Consider the following 15,059-nt stretch of genomic DNA (forward strand, 5'->3'; position numbering starts at 1 on the left):
GGGCATAATTGTGTTAACTTTGAAAATATCTGGAAATTATCAAAAACAGCAAAACTATTTACTATGTGTTAATTTGTGTAATTGTTAAAAGGACCAATCAATTGGACCTCACATCACTCAGCCTCATGTTTGCTCAGGTTACTCAACTAACGCCAAACTTGCTTTGCCCAAACAATGGTGATTAAGCAACAGATTAAACCTCCTCATAAATAATGAAGGGCTGTGTTTTCAACGCGCTTCCTGTTCACTTCCTCTAATAGCCACATTAAAAGCTCTTTACAAGTCAGTGGTGAGAGGAAGAGAAAAATTGAGCACTTAACGAGTTGGAGAGAGACAGGCCGGGATTCGGCCCATTCACATGCTTCAGGCCAGTTGAGAGTGATGCCAGTTGATCAATGAGTCAATGAGGTCCTTAAAGGAAGCCGGTCCTAGACTGCTGGAAAGAGCTAATGATGAAGGCAATAAAAGGCCTGGCTCTCAACCGGCATAATAATTAAGGAAGTGGAGGTTAGGAGGTTTTGCTTAACTGATTCACCCTGTGCCATCTTTATGACCTTTGCATCCTCTCGCTGTCCAGACAGCGTTCAGGAAATATGACAATAATGACAATAGATATCATGCTAGTGTTGAAATTCCATACAGTAAGTATATGGGGAAACAACGTAAAAAGACTGAGGGCTATTATAGTTTAACCAATTAGAAATTACAACAATAGAAGTTGTGGAAGAATGATTTAGAGGAAAAATATATCATTCAAAATCATTTTTTAAAACAAATGCAAAGGTAATGATAGGCCTAATTATATCTACCTTAAACCGACTTTCATTGATGTAACTCAAGTATTCAAGTTGATTCAGTTAAAATGATGAATATATATACAGTGTAATTTGTTTTTTACTTTTAACTATTTTCCTAGTTGAGAAATGGTAAAAATCTGTGGTATTTAAAAAGACTACAGCTTTAAACCATTATATGTTATATGTTTTAAATAGTTTAAAGCGAATAGAATCATCTGTTACATTATAACTGATCTATAGCATTATCATTTAATGTCTATAATGTAATTCCACTTAAAATCCATGGTGATTTCAGGCATACACTACATAAATATTTTGTCTGTTAAACTTAAAACATATTTGCCATGTGGTAGCATCTAAAATAACAGATTCTATTTCAGTCAAAAAATATTACAATATAAAAATTTACAAAAATGTTACTGTACATTCATAAATACATGAATGTACAGTAACAACTACACATTTTTACTTTTATAGTGTGAGTACTCAGTAAAATAAGGTATATAAGTTATATACAGAAACTCTGTTTTATTCCCATTAAATAGTTTTTCACTGGAGTGTGTCATGAAGATTTGTGTTGAACTGAAGTATCTGTTGGGTAATTGTGGATACAGGAGATCAGGCTCACCAAACAGTGTAAATTACAGTCATTGGTGTATCTTACTCCGCTTTGCTAAGCAAACAGACACCAATAACCCATTAAAGGTTGACCGGCAGCTGACCTGTTTATACTCTTTCTACAACTTTCATAATCATATCTGTTATGGAAGTATCTTTGTCTTTGATTTGTCATGTTACCCTCTTTTTTAATTGTGTGTGACATAGGTATTACAAGCAGAGGGTGACTTATGAGGACATTACCCATGTCCCCACTTTTCAAAAGGCTTATAAATCATACAGAATGAGTTTTTGTGAGCAAGCAAAAGTGTGCACAGTTTCCTGTGAAGGTTAGGTTTAGGGGTAAATATAGAAAATACAGTTTGTACAGTATAAAAACCATTACGCCTATGGAATGTCCCCACAATTCACAAAAACGAACATGTATGTGTGTGTGTGTGTGTGTGTGTGTGTGTGTGTGTGTGTGTGTGTGTAGGTGTATGTGTGTGACAACTTACCTCAAATAGCAGGACAGTCATGTTTTCACAAAAGTGTGTTCAATAAACCTTTTTTTCTTGAGCAGTAAAAGAGAAAATGTTCAATCGCTTGTTTGTTGTCAAGATTTGTGCATATACAGAATTTGACTTTCAAAAATAAACTTACCCCCAGAAAGTGGCAACTTGCCATATATATATATATATATATATATATATATATATATATATATATATATATATATATGATAATTCATTTTAAATCTTCATTTCTATAATTCCTGAGAGTGTGCAAAAAGTATTAATGTCTTTGTTTTCTATTTTCTATAAAATATTATTCATTATAAAAATAAAAAAATAGATGTTTTTGAAGGAACGTTTTAAAATCTTATTGTCAGTGTGAAATGGCATAACATTTCAGATTATCTCTATCTCAAAGATTCAGTCACCAGTCTGTAAAACCGACAGGCTTTCCTTGCAAAACTTTCAGACAGGAAAGATCAAACATGATATGCCATTATCCATGTTATCATCCTGTGAAGAGCCCCACCTCTTCGAGATTCTTTGGGATGTGAAGTTCAATGACAGCATTGGCTGCAATGAGCACATTTCTCAAGCTCGTCTCCAGAGCACGAGAGCAATGCACAGCAGATGCCTTTATATTTGCTTTCATGCCTCGTGCAGTTGACTCAATAGAGTGATTCAGTAGACCCCATGAACAAAACAGCATCAGTTTACCGTCAGCCATAGACCTGCATTTCTAAAGGTTTTACTTGGAATATCTTACAAAACACAAGAAGCGCGCGACGCATTATCTCGATGAGCAGCCGCGCGCGCTGTCAGCAAGAGACGAGACGAGCGCGAGACACTTCGCTATCGCATGGTGAGCGTAAGGTAAGCACGGTTGAGCTTCAGCTGTTTGAATGCGATTTTAAAGTTTTCAGTATTGTGTCAAATATAAAGTAATGTCGCGTTTGCCTTTCATTTCACATTTAATTTCTTATTCATTCGTTATTTAAAACGTACAACGTCGATTTCAGTTCTGGTTTATGATAAAAGCTGATGGTATTTTGTGTGTAGGCTATACTATCTACTGTTTGGGCATTTATCATGCTTGGAAACATTTGTAAATATCTGTCAGTTATGATAAATTAATCTCTAAAATAATAATAATAATAATAATAATAATAAAAAATGCATTAAAAGCACAGGCAGGTTTGTCGAACTTTTTGTCTCACGTTTGCCTGAAAGTTCAAGGATGTGTATTGTTTTGTAACATTACACTGTGAAATGTTTTCATTTATATATTTCGACAACGTTATTTCCGTCTTAAACTTATCAGAATAATTTCTGCCATTTCTGCTCGTATTCAGATCAATTTGTAATTCAATATAAAGTGGCCGAAAAAATTGCAACCAACTCTGATCAATGCAGGTTAAAACTTTTGAATCACTTTAATTTTACTTAAACATTTAAGGCGGCAATTGATCTTATGTTTTTAATTTTACTAGTAGTAGACAATTATCCGTTACAAAATGTAATGATCTATATACTATTATGCTGCTATCAGCAGGTGTATAAAGACAGCTGTCTTGTTCTTTTGTCGTGCATTTTATATTTGTCGGACTATTTTTTTAAACGAAAAATGTCTTTTTAAAACAAAACTTACTTTTTCTTCTTAAAAAGACTGATGACAGAATATAATTGTAATCTTTTTTAATTAGGCCTATATTTTTTTATCTACATCCTCTCGTATTCAATAAATGGGAGGGGCTTAAGACAGAAGAAAAAAAAAACTTTTATAAAGTGGTTAAATTTTTCTTCACATGTCGCTGATTTCAACAAGAAATATTCGTAGGTAATTTCGTAATATTCTTTTTTTTCTTTTCGTAAAGAAGGTCAGTATGTTACAAATGATTATTGTAATTTCAAGAGCACGAATGAAACTATCAGTCAAGCTCTAGTCAGGCATGAAGGACACTAAAAATTCTGCAATTTATGTCTGTTCAACGCTAAAATATGTTGCTGACAGTTTCAGGGATTGACTGATGTTGAAGTGGTTGAAAGCTGCTAGAAAACACAAGATTCCCTTGAGCGTTGATAAGGTACGTACACCAACATACACTCCAGCAAGATTCTCCAGCAATTTGAAGAAATTAAATATTTTTAATAATAGATATTCATTTAATTTATTTTTTTAATTGTTCAAATTTTGAGGAATCCTTAACTTAATCAAAACACATGCACATCTCACAAGTCTCCATCAATTAAGAATGAATCTTGCTGACATGATTAACAACAACAACAACAACAACAAAATAATAATTAAAATGAATATTTGATCAGCAATTAATTATTTCACAACTTACACAAAAATTCTTGTATGGCACCACATTGTATCGACTTGTAGCCCTATTTACCTGCATGGAGTCTGATTACCTTACAGTAATAATATATAGGCAATATATATATATTATAGACTACTATATAGAACTATATTAACAATTCCATGCATTTCCTTGTCTGCAATCAAGACCAAATAATCAAGAATGAAACATTATATGAATACTTTCAATGATGAGATTGTATTTAAATGATATTGCTTGATATGTCTTCACAGATGAAGGAGCATTTAGCCTTGCAATTTTCTGATAGACCTCCAGTGTTAAATAAGGATTATAATGTAGGACGGTGTACTAAGGCCTATTTAGACCACAGTGTACTGTGGGACTTTCTGTTCATGACAATTATAGGTCAGAGAGGAGTCTTCAGTTGCATTACAGTGAGGAAAAGAGAACTGGTTTCATCATCAAGTAAAGTGAAGATATTATATTTGTTAAAAATACAACAGTTTGCCTGAGGTATATTTGGTTAGATGATGTATTTGGTGTGTAATGCCCTGTTCATGTAGCTATTAGGTTCCCTCTTTTTTTTTTTTTTTCTTTCTGTATTGACCCCGACAGGTCACATAAGTAATTTTTTAAACGCATGATTAATTTCACAGTAGGGTTAACATACATATAGATGAAGTTCAATGCATCAAGCAGACATGAGATATGATTTACTTAGGCCTACATGTTTAACTGTTCAGCATGTCTAATATGAACCAATTTCTGTGTTAGGTATAGAGCAACCTTTTTTCATGGACATATAACACACATAAACATACAATACACTGATAGCTTATATAAATTCAACCAAAAGTTTCATGAAATTTGAATGTTAAAATGTTTACAAGTTAATATAAGCATTATTAAGTTAATAGTTAAAAAAACGAAATGAGAGTTATTCTACAACATTATCAATTATTTCGAAGTATATCTATATATATATATATATATATATATATATATATATATATATATATATATATATATATATATATATATATATATTCCTGTAATAGGATGAGAGGTCGTATGAGGTGCTCTTTGGCTATTGGGAGACAAAAGCCAGCGGGATGGTCTCTAAATGAGGTTTAGGGGGCTACAGATGGGACCCTCTCTTTCCTGTCAATTTGACTTGGCTTTTCAAAACACTTGACCTTTTGTACTAATTCTATTATCGTGGCAAAATGAAAACGTCACAATTAAGCCAGCTATTCTTATCATAATTGCGCGCAAAGTCATCAGCATCCTTGAATTATATTTGTAATACCGACATTTAAAATAAAAAACCCTTTCAGATCTGAATCTTTGAAGCGCAGAAATCTGATCGAAAAGAGGATTTTTCAAGTATTAAAAAATATGACGCTATTTTTTAACATAATAGTAGCCTAATATTTCATATTCGGATCAATAGTGCACCTGTCTATTATAGAAATGTTATTGATGAGACAACATGTCATCGGCATTAAACGATTAGTTTTATTCTCAGTTGTGGTCGATTCAGTACGTACAGCCCATGTATTACCCTCATAATGATGAAAAAATGACATGCCGACATTTGTCGCCTTTCGCTTGATTTATGAATGCGTGGAAATTGGCTCAATATAGCATGACAGTTTGGACAGTTTTATTGCGTGACAATGCAGATGTTGATAACGAAATGATAAAGCATTAACAAAAGCTGCTGCCTGCTCTTTAAACTTCTAAACATGTATGACTGGCTACTTTTACGGCTTTTAGCGTATAGCCTACCTACAATTCAAAAGCAATGTAGATGCTGAAAAGCGTGGGAATCGTCATATTCGAAAAAAGCCAAAATGTTACTTGTATCATACTATCAGTATATTAACTTAGACCTACAATTATTCGTTAGCTTGTTGTGTTAATATAAAAGCTATGAAAATACGTGCGATTAATCTAGGCTATAATTGGCCTATTTAAATGTTGCTCTAAAATATTTTGGTTAGGCTACATTTTCGGCGTGTTATGATATTTAAAAGTAGCTCAATTTATTTATAAAGCAATTTCTGGTGTTGCCCATGCGATTATACTGATTACACATGGGTGGTTCACGGGTGTTTTTTCTCCTAATTCAGAAGTACACGCGCGCGCATCGCCCGGAGCCCCTGAGGCTCCTGTCTGAGCTTCTCTTTAGTGTGTTTGAGTGGCAGTTAGTGAAACGTCATTGGCTCTTCAGAGGGGCAGAGCCACGCCAATCACTCACATCCAGCTCCGGCAATAAGAGCCAGTGTGTGAGGCGCGCGCCTATTCGCTCTTGCACTACTGTTACTACTGTTACTGGACACGATAAAGGAGCCTGTTGTGATATCGCGCATTTATTGTGCTTGTATTTATAAAGTTCGCGGTCGCGTTGACCGTTGGCATTTCCGAAAACGAATTTCTAATTTCGTATGTGGAATAGGCTACGACATGATTTGTATTCTGTAGCGTGCGGACATCTCCGACGGCGCGCGGAGGTAAGAAAAATATGAACTTTTTTATCGTCTCCGAGTCCGTCTGAAATGATGTGTTTTTGTTTAGGTTTAGGCATTTCTGATTTCTGATTTCTGTTGTAAGTGGCTTTTGTTCTCGGCGTACAAAATGAGTCACAAATGTGTGTGGAGACACATTTTGTAGCCTACTTGTGTTTATATTTTTATATGGCAAATTGTTGTTGTTGTTGGTGTTATTATTATTAGGCTATTAGGCTATTATTATTATTAGGATAATACTGAGCTATTGTATGATACATTACCAAAATAAAAAATAGCGACGTTCTATAGTATGAAAAAGTCGGAAGAGAACGTTGAGGCCGACAGAACATTCTACGGGGAAATCTGCCTAAACTCTCTGTTTTATTTTCGCATATTATTACAGTGATAAAAATATTTTTAATATTTATATTTTAAGTAGGCCTATTACACATCATTAAAAGCTTAAACCTTTTTATTATTATTTTTTTTAAATAGAAAGAGCAAAAAGTTCTTGCTTAAAGGAATACAATTAATAGCTAATTGCACTGATTTAGCTGGTGTACTGATTTAGTTCTTTAATATATATATATATATATATATATATATATATATATATATATATATATATATATATATATATATATATATATATATATATATATATCCTTTAATTTGCGATCATATTGAGCAGCATCTTCGTCTTTTTCTCGTTCTTTATGAGTGTTCTCGAGTGTTTATTTCACCCGCATCACACTCTGATCTACAAAAATTGTCTGACATGTGAAAAAAGCTTTACAGTAATTCTGCACGTTGTTTATTTTTTTATTTTATTTTATCTTTGCCTAGTGAAATAAAATTATGGTTTCTATTTAATAACTTTTGCACAAAGTCTCTTTATCGATATACTAAAGTTTTTAATTAATGCATCTGAATCTTTTTTTTTTTTTTTGCTCAATTCTTTCATTGCTAAATTAACCATTTAAAATGTGTTTACAGACAAACATCTCCAGTCAGTGGTCTCCAAGGAATGGAAAAGAGTCTTCTGCCTGGACCAAACGACATTGTGATGGCCACCCCACCAAGTTCATTTCAGCAGGAGCCCCTCACGCCTCCAAGATCCTCCCTTAAGCCCAACCAAGTCGGGCAGGTCATCCTCTACGGGGTGCCTATTGTCTCGCTGGTAATTGACAATCAAGAGCGGTTATGCCTGGCTCAGATATCCAACACCCTGTTAAAGAACTACAGCTATAATGAGATCCACAATCGTCGAGTGGCTCTGGGCATCACCTGCGTGCAGTGCACCCCAGTCCAGCTCGAGATCCTTCGGCGGGCAGGCGCCATGCCCATTTCCTCTCGGCGCTGTGGCATGATCACCAAACGGGAGGCAGAACGACTTTGCAAGTCTTTCCTTGGTGAGAATTCTCCACCCAAGCTGCCAGACAACTTTGCGTTTGACGTGATGCATGAATGTGCTTGGGGCTGCCGGGGAAGTTTCATCCCAGCGCGCTACAACAGCTCCAGGGCTAAATGCATCAAGTGCTCCTACTGTAATATGTACTTCTCCCCTAACAAATTTATCTTCCACTCACACCGCACACCTGAGGCCAAGTACACGCAGCCAGATGCAGCCAACTTCAACTCCTGGCGTCGGCACCTTAAACTGACAGACAAAACACCACAGGAGGACCTGATGTTTGCCTGGGAGGATGTAAAAGCCATGTTCAATGGAGGAAGTCGCAAGAGGGCACTTCCTTCCTCTAACTGCTCATCCATGGGTTCTGTCAAGGCCGTAAACTCAGTTCTGCCCCACATGATCTCTCCGGAGTTAGCCCAGAAGAGGGGCCGGTATGAGGACGATGATGATTTGGACACCAACAGCCTCTCGCCTCGAAAAGCCCCCCGCAGTTACCCGGTCATTCCGGTCCCGAGCAAAGGTTTTGGGATGTTGCAGAAGTTCCCAACAACATCACTATTCCCCAGCCCCTACACCTTCCCTGCATTCGGGCTTTGCCCGCAGAAGAAGGACGACAGCGAGGCAACCAATGGACAGAAAAACAGCGGCCTCTCAGGGCTTCTTTGGCCCGGCCGCAAGGACACTTTTTACCCACCGTTCTGCATGTTCTGGCCCCCAAGGGCAACTGGGGGCATTCCGGTACCCACTTACCTGCAACCCCAACCCAATGCTCTTTCCTCCCTCACAGAAAGCCCATCTCTCAGACAAGCCTTTTTGGATCTGTCTGAACAGAGCGATGCCAGTTCAGGCTTGGACACAAACCCCAGGTCCGGGCTGTTCGAGAGCGACTGCCCGCCCGTGACCTCCGATCTGCGACCAGCCCCAGAAGGCTGGCTAAAGTTGCTGGACGCTCCCACGCTGCAAGCCCGCAAGGCCAGCTACCACTCCGCCTTCCGCCCGGTGGTCAAAGACGCGGAAAGCATCGCCAAGCTCCACGGCAGCCTGGAGGACTTCGGGCCAGAGAGGCACCTTTCCCCTGGCACCAGCTGCAGCTACCAAAGCGACAGCGGTGAAAGTGATGAGGAGCAAGAAGTGGACGTGGAGACAAAACAGGATGAGGAACAGGAGGATTTCATCAGCCGATCAGCACAGACGCCCCCACAGACGCTGCAGCAGCCGTGTGGCCTGCACATGCGCGGACTGCCAGACAACAGCACTGGTGATCAGGCCAAAGAACAAGCCTCCTTCCCGAGCATTCCCGCCGAGACCTCAGCAGAGGACAAACCCGGCCTTCCTGTCAGTCCGCCCACCATTCTCAAAGTCCCCAGCCCCGTTCACGGCTCGCTGGAGGAAAGCGCCGCGTACAGAAATGTAAATATTCCCTCCAGGCACTTTAACTAATTATTTAAATGCAGGCCATTGGCTGGCAGGGTCCATATGCATAACAAGATTGATAGCCTGTGTTCCCTGCAGAAATGAAATATTCAGAGCTCTTTGATCCCTCCTAATAAGCCCAGTCGTGTTTTGTTTAATGGCGACATTATGTTTGTTCCCCTTTGTCACTTCTGCCTATTAGCCCTTTTAATCTTTAACCCTTTGACGCTACATTAACAGACAGAACAGGATGAGCGACAGAAAGTGAAACGGGAATTCTTTAGCAATTATAGCCTTAGCGCACACACATACACACGAGTGGCGTGCTGATTTATCTAAAGAAACTCAGTAGCACGACACAGCCAAACAAACATCAGGATCATATATAAAACATAACAGTGTTGTCATTCTCAAGGCTAATCAATTCTGTGCTTTTGGCTGACTGATATATTTTGTAGCTACATGTTCAACCTTTGGCCTGGTGTTATGAATCAGTTCTAATCAGACATCGGTGGTGTTTTATGGTTACAGGCTCACAAGAGCAGAGACGATGGGCTGCCGGCCTATGCAACCAAAAACAAAACGACCATCTCAGGTGAGAAATTAATGTAAAATGAATGTTGTTGCAACGTTGCAGAAATGTAATTAATCATTGCATCATTTTATTTTTTGAAAAGTTTGTAAACACTGTCTACAATCATGGCCTTTACACAAACACACAAACACACAAACACACACACACACACACACACACACACACACACACACACACACACACACACACACACACACACACACACACACACACACACATCAATTAAATAAAAAAAATCAGCACTAAATAATGATAATTAACAAATTAAGTTACATTTTTATTCATTTGTGTACATGCATTCACGTTTTTAATATGTTATTTTGAATTTTCTTTCAGATGACAGCAAAGAGCAAAGCAGTTTTTTCGTCCCAGAGACAGAAACGTCGTCCGCACCAGAATACTGGCGAGAGAATCCAAGTAAGAACACATGCCACATTATCTCCGTTTTACATCTGCCACTTACAGCAAGAGGGCCGCAAAATAATTTGTGCGGCACAGCTAGCCCATCCCTGCAAGGATATTAGGATTAATCTAAATATAAAAAAGATACGGGATGGAATATACTCTCGCCACACTCTTAAAATGGAGCAGCTCTCTCCACAATGTCATTGGGAAAATGTGTTCTGTAGGGAGCCATAACAGTTCAGGAAGACAATCAGCTCAACGGCAGGAAGGTGACAATCACCATTTGAACAATATCAAATGGAAATAATTGCCTTTTGCTTGGCAAAATCTTCCATTAGAAAGATCATAGCTTATTGCCTTTTATCTGTCAGAAAGACATTAAAAGTGTTTTATGACATCTATGCCAACATTTATATTATCTAGCCGATAATGATCTCCTCATATAACGTATAATATATTTGAAAAAATTACATGAAACAAATTAAATGAAACCACCTTTGCCTGATTGCTAAATGTCTCCGAGGGGCTACTGGGAAACGTGATTAGAACTTCTGATTTTCCAAAGAGTCTAACGGCAGTGTCTTAAAGATAGTTCTGTTTCTTGGGAGGGAAGAAAAAAATAATCTAATTTTCCATTTATATAATGCAAACTGCCTTGGCTTTGACTATTCACGGTTAATTGACTGTCAAACGAGGTTGTTATCCTCAGGCACTGTCTGCAAATTTGCTTGTCAAATGAGACAGAGAGAGGAGGAGAGCGAGAACAAGACCGCTTTCCAAATGAGGAACGCCTTGTTCGGCTTAAGGAGGCAAGACGGGAAATGAGAAGAGAGAGAGAGAGAGTCGAATGAGGGGAAGATTATACTGACGTGTTGGATCACTTCATGTGAGCCATTTGCGATATAGACACAAAAACACAGTTGGCGGACATGCGGCGCAAACGTACCGACTTCTAAGGTTTCCAATCAAAACTGTTTAGAATAATTTCCTGATTCAATAGCGCAGTAACATTAATGAAATCAGCTATTTTCACCTATTTCAGGATATTGGCACATTGCAAGGGCGTTTCTAATGACTTAATTTAGTTTGAATGCGCTAATCAGATATTTTGTTGAATGGCCTATATTTTACTGAGTTAGTGGAGTTAGAAATATATTATTTTCATAGTATATTATTATGTCTTTACAGTAAATATGCAGTCACAGATGTTTCATACCACATTCATGACATATGAATACCATTTCCTCACCTTTGGGAAACAGCATTATTTTTTCTATTTCACTTTGTGAGTCAAATATGTTTGTCTGAAATAACCTGTTATCAGACTGACGTCTACTGGCTGCTGGTGGTACTACATGATGTGTGTCAGTCCTTTATAACAACTGACATGAATGAAATGCTTGCAATATGTCATAAATAGAGTTTTTGAAAATTCCTCTTTTTTCTGCTCAGCAGACCAAAGTAAAGACACAAGCTCTCCCGTATCGCTCAAGAAGGACGTTGAGAACATGGAAAAAGGTGAGACTTTGAATATACAATACTGTTCAAAAGTTTGGAGCATTTTTATTTGTAAGAAGTGAATACTTTTATTCTGAAAAGATGCATTAAATTGATGAAAAGTGACAGTAAAGAATTTTATAATTTTACAAGATATTTCAAATAAATGCTGTTCTTTTGAAATTTTATTCATCAAATAATCCTGGAAAAAAATATATAAATATTAGTTTCCACAAATATATTAAACAGCACAACTGTTTTAGACATTGATAATAATCAGAAATGTTTCTTGATCATCAAATCAGCATATTAGAATGATTTCTGAATCATGCACTGAAAAATTCATAAATAAATTCATAAAGAATAAATTACATTTTAAAATATATTCAAATATTACAATATATCTGAACATATTCAAAAAACAATTTTAAATCACAATAATATTCTACAATATTGCTGTTTTTACTGTACTTTTGAGCAAATAAATGCAGCCTTGGTGAGCAGAAGAGACTTCTGTCAAAAACATTAAAAACTCTTACTATTTTGAAATCGAGTGTAAATAAAATGTTTAAATACATTTTGGTAGATGCTCTAAATGTAATAGTTGATATGGTGGGCACAGCTCGGATAGGAGTCTGATCTTGATTTATTGTGTGATCCGTCCTTCAGAGGAACTCCAGAAAGTTCTCCTTGAACAGATAGATTTACGGAGGAGACTGGAGCAGGAGTTTCACGCTCTGAAAGGCAGCTCTCCATTTCCAGTTTTCCGTAAGTGTCCTTACTTCATTTCACGCATCTTATCATCACGATTTAGCTTGTGAAAATTCATTTAATCAGTATAACTTTAATGATCCACTTTTAAAATAAGCCCAAATTCTACAATTCACCTTTTTAAAAACACTTTTAAGCCATCACTTTAAATAGGTTTAAATATGAACACTCAGTAGGTGACCATAATATGCCTCTATTTTTAATTTTCCATATTTGACTATTCTACAGATAACTTTCAGGACCAAATGAAGAGAGAACTGGCTTACAGGGAAGAAATGGTGCAACAGTTACAGATGGTAAGGAGTTTTCTGGTAACATAATCCACAATAAGGTTATAATTTCCCATCTGATTAATTGACTTGTGAATCATAAGATTATCCCACAAGCAACTCCGCTATATAAGTAATCTGCTAAATCTACGTTAAAGAAGAAATGTAAGATAACCAGCAGACAGCCGGCAGGATCTGGTGTCTCATAATCTCTTGTTGTCTAGAACTGGTTCAGCATTGCATAAATCATTTGCACGCATCTGTGTTTGAACACATGGATGATGCTGGCAGACCGCCGTTATGTGTTCTTTCACTTCAGCACCATCAGTCATATATGAGAGATCACAACATGACACATTAAAAGCTGAACTTCAGGGATGCAGAAAACTATAAAGACAAATACACAATAACATTTAGAAGATCTCTGCTTCACCACATATAAAGGTTCCAAAAGGGGGTTTTCGCATTAAAGAACCTTTCAGTGATCAGTTCTTAAAAGATCCATGTTTTTTTTTTTTTTTTTTTTAGTGTGAAGAACATTTTAATAGTCCAGAGAACCTTTTTCCACTAATAAATAAATAAATAAATAAATAAATAACCTTTTGTAGGATAGAAAGGTTAAATGTTCTTTATGGAACAATTAATGCCAATTAATAATCTTCATTTTAAAGAGTGTTTTTAAGCAATAAGATACATGATGCACAATGTGAAGCATGTCATGGCTAAATGCTGTTTATAAGGCAAGAAAGCACAGCTTCAATGTGTTTATGAAATATACTGTTTGAAAGTTTGGATTCAGTAAGATTTTTTATTTAAAAAAAGCAAATTAATACTTTTATTTACAGCTGCACGATTAATTGCTTAAAGATTGCGATCTCGATTCAAACACCCGCGAGATCTTATTCCAAAATGTAAGTGATTAGGCAATGTCTATTAAACCTTTGACAAGTACGATCACAGCGAACATCGGTGCAGCTCCTGAGCCAGAGAAAGTAGTTGTCATGTATAGGTATTAAACAGCTTCACAAACAGTGTTTTCAACCACACAGTATCATTATTGTCTCACAGAAGGATAAACGTTTATAGGTCGGATATAAACAATGATGTCTAGGTAACAATCACAATAGAGTAAATCACCTTTTAAAAGTAATTTGATGCTTCAAATAAAGATTGTATGAATTACATTAACCTGCAGGTGATGGCAAGAGACTGTAAATCAAATGTATTTGTCATTGAATCATTCATTCAAGAGATTCATTCATGAACTGAAGTCTTTATGAGCGAGTCATTGAATCATTGTTTTTCAAATAAATGCTGTTCGTTTTAACTTTTCATTCATCAAAGTGTCCTGGAAAAAATGTATCACAGTATTATCATACAGTAGTATGTATCACAACATATTAAGCAGCAGTTTTCAATATTGATAATAATTAGAACCATTATTAATAACTGAGCACCAATATAACTGATAATAATTGATCATTAAATCAGCACATTAAAACTGATTTCTGAAGGATCATGTGAACTGAAGACTGGAGTAATGATGTTGAAAATTCAGCTTTGATCACTGGAATAATTTACATTTTAAAATATATTCACATAGAAAATAGCTATTTTAAATGGCAATAATATTTCACAATATTACTGTTTTACTGTGTTTTTTATTAATAAATGCAGCTCTGGTAAGCAGAAGAGACGTCTTTCAAAAATATATATAAAAAAAATTAAAAAAAACTTACCGACCGACTTCAAAATTTTGAATACTACATTATATAAAAATTATATATATATATATATATATATTCTCTGACCCGAAAGCTAAAAGAAATGTTGTATTGTTGATGGAGAGTGCAAATATTAACTGATTCCATAATGTTTATTTGTAGATTCCCTATGCAAACATCATTAGAAAAGAAAAGGTCGGGACACATCTAAGCAAAAGCTAA

The 15,059-nt window shown here is 36.3% G+C and overlaps 1 protein-coding gene across 1 annotated transcript; it reads left to right on the top strand.

Annotated features, from left to right (window-relative positions):
* Positions 1-2,736: 2,736 nt before the first annotated feature.
* skor2 (SKI family transcriptional corepressor 2) lies at positions 2,737-15,059 on the top strand. The gene is made up of 9 exons (XM_067395694.1): positions 2,737-2,782; positions 3,921-3,993; positions 7,746-9,573; positions 10,108-10,171; positions 10,508-10,588; positions 12,029-12,094; positions 12,743-12,841; positions 13,073-13,140; positions 15,000-15,059. Exons 3-9 carry the CDS (start codon positions 7,777-7,779, stop codon positions 15,057-15,059), a joined length of 2,235 nt encoding a protein of 744 aa, XP_067251795.1. The 5' UTR covers positions 2,737-2,782; positions 3,921-3,993; positions 7,746-7,776.

Source organism: Chanodichthys erythropterus, chromosome 10, assembly GCF_024489055.1.
Source record: "Chanodichthys erythropterus isolate Z2021 chromosome 10, ASM2448905v1, whole genome shotgun sequence".
NCBI lineage: Eukaryota > Metazoa > Chordata > Actinopteri > Cypriniformes > Xenocyprididae > Chanodichthys > Chanodichthys erythropterus.

Excerpts from the sequence above, each read along its gene's own strand:
- skor2 (XM_067395694.1), top strand. The coding sequence starts at position 7,777 with ATGGAAAAGAGTCTTCTGCCTGGACCAAACGACATTGTGATGGCCACC. Across the intron at positions 10,172-10,507 it reads AAACAAAACGACCATCTCAG|ATGACAGCAAAGAGCAAAGC; the intron begins GTGAGAAATTAA and ends ATTTTCTTTCAG. Across the intron at positions 10,589-12,028 it reads ATACTGGCGAGAGAATCCAA|CAGACCAAAGTAAAGACACA; the intron begins GTAAGAACACAT and ends TTTTCTGCTCAG.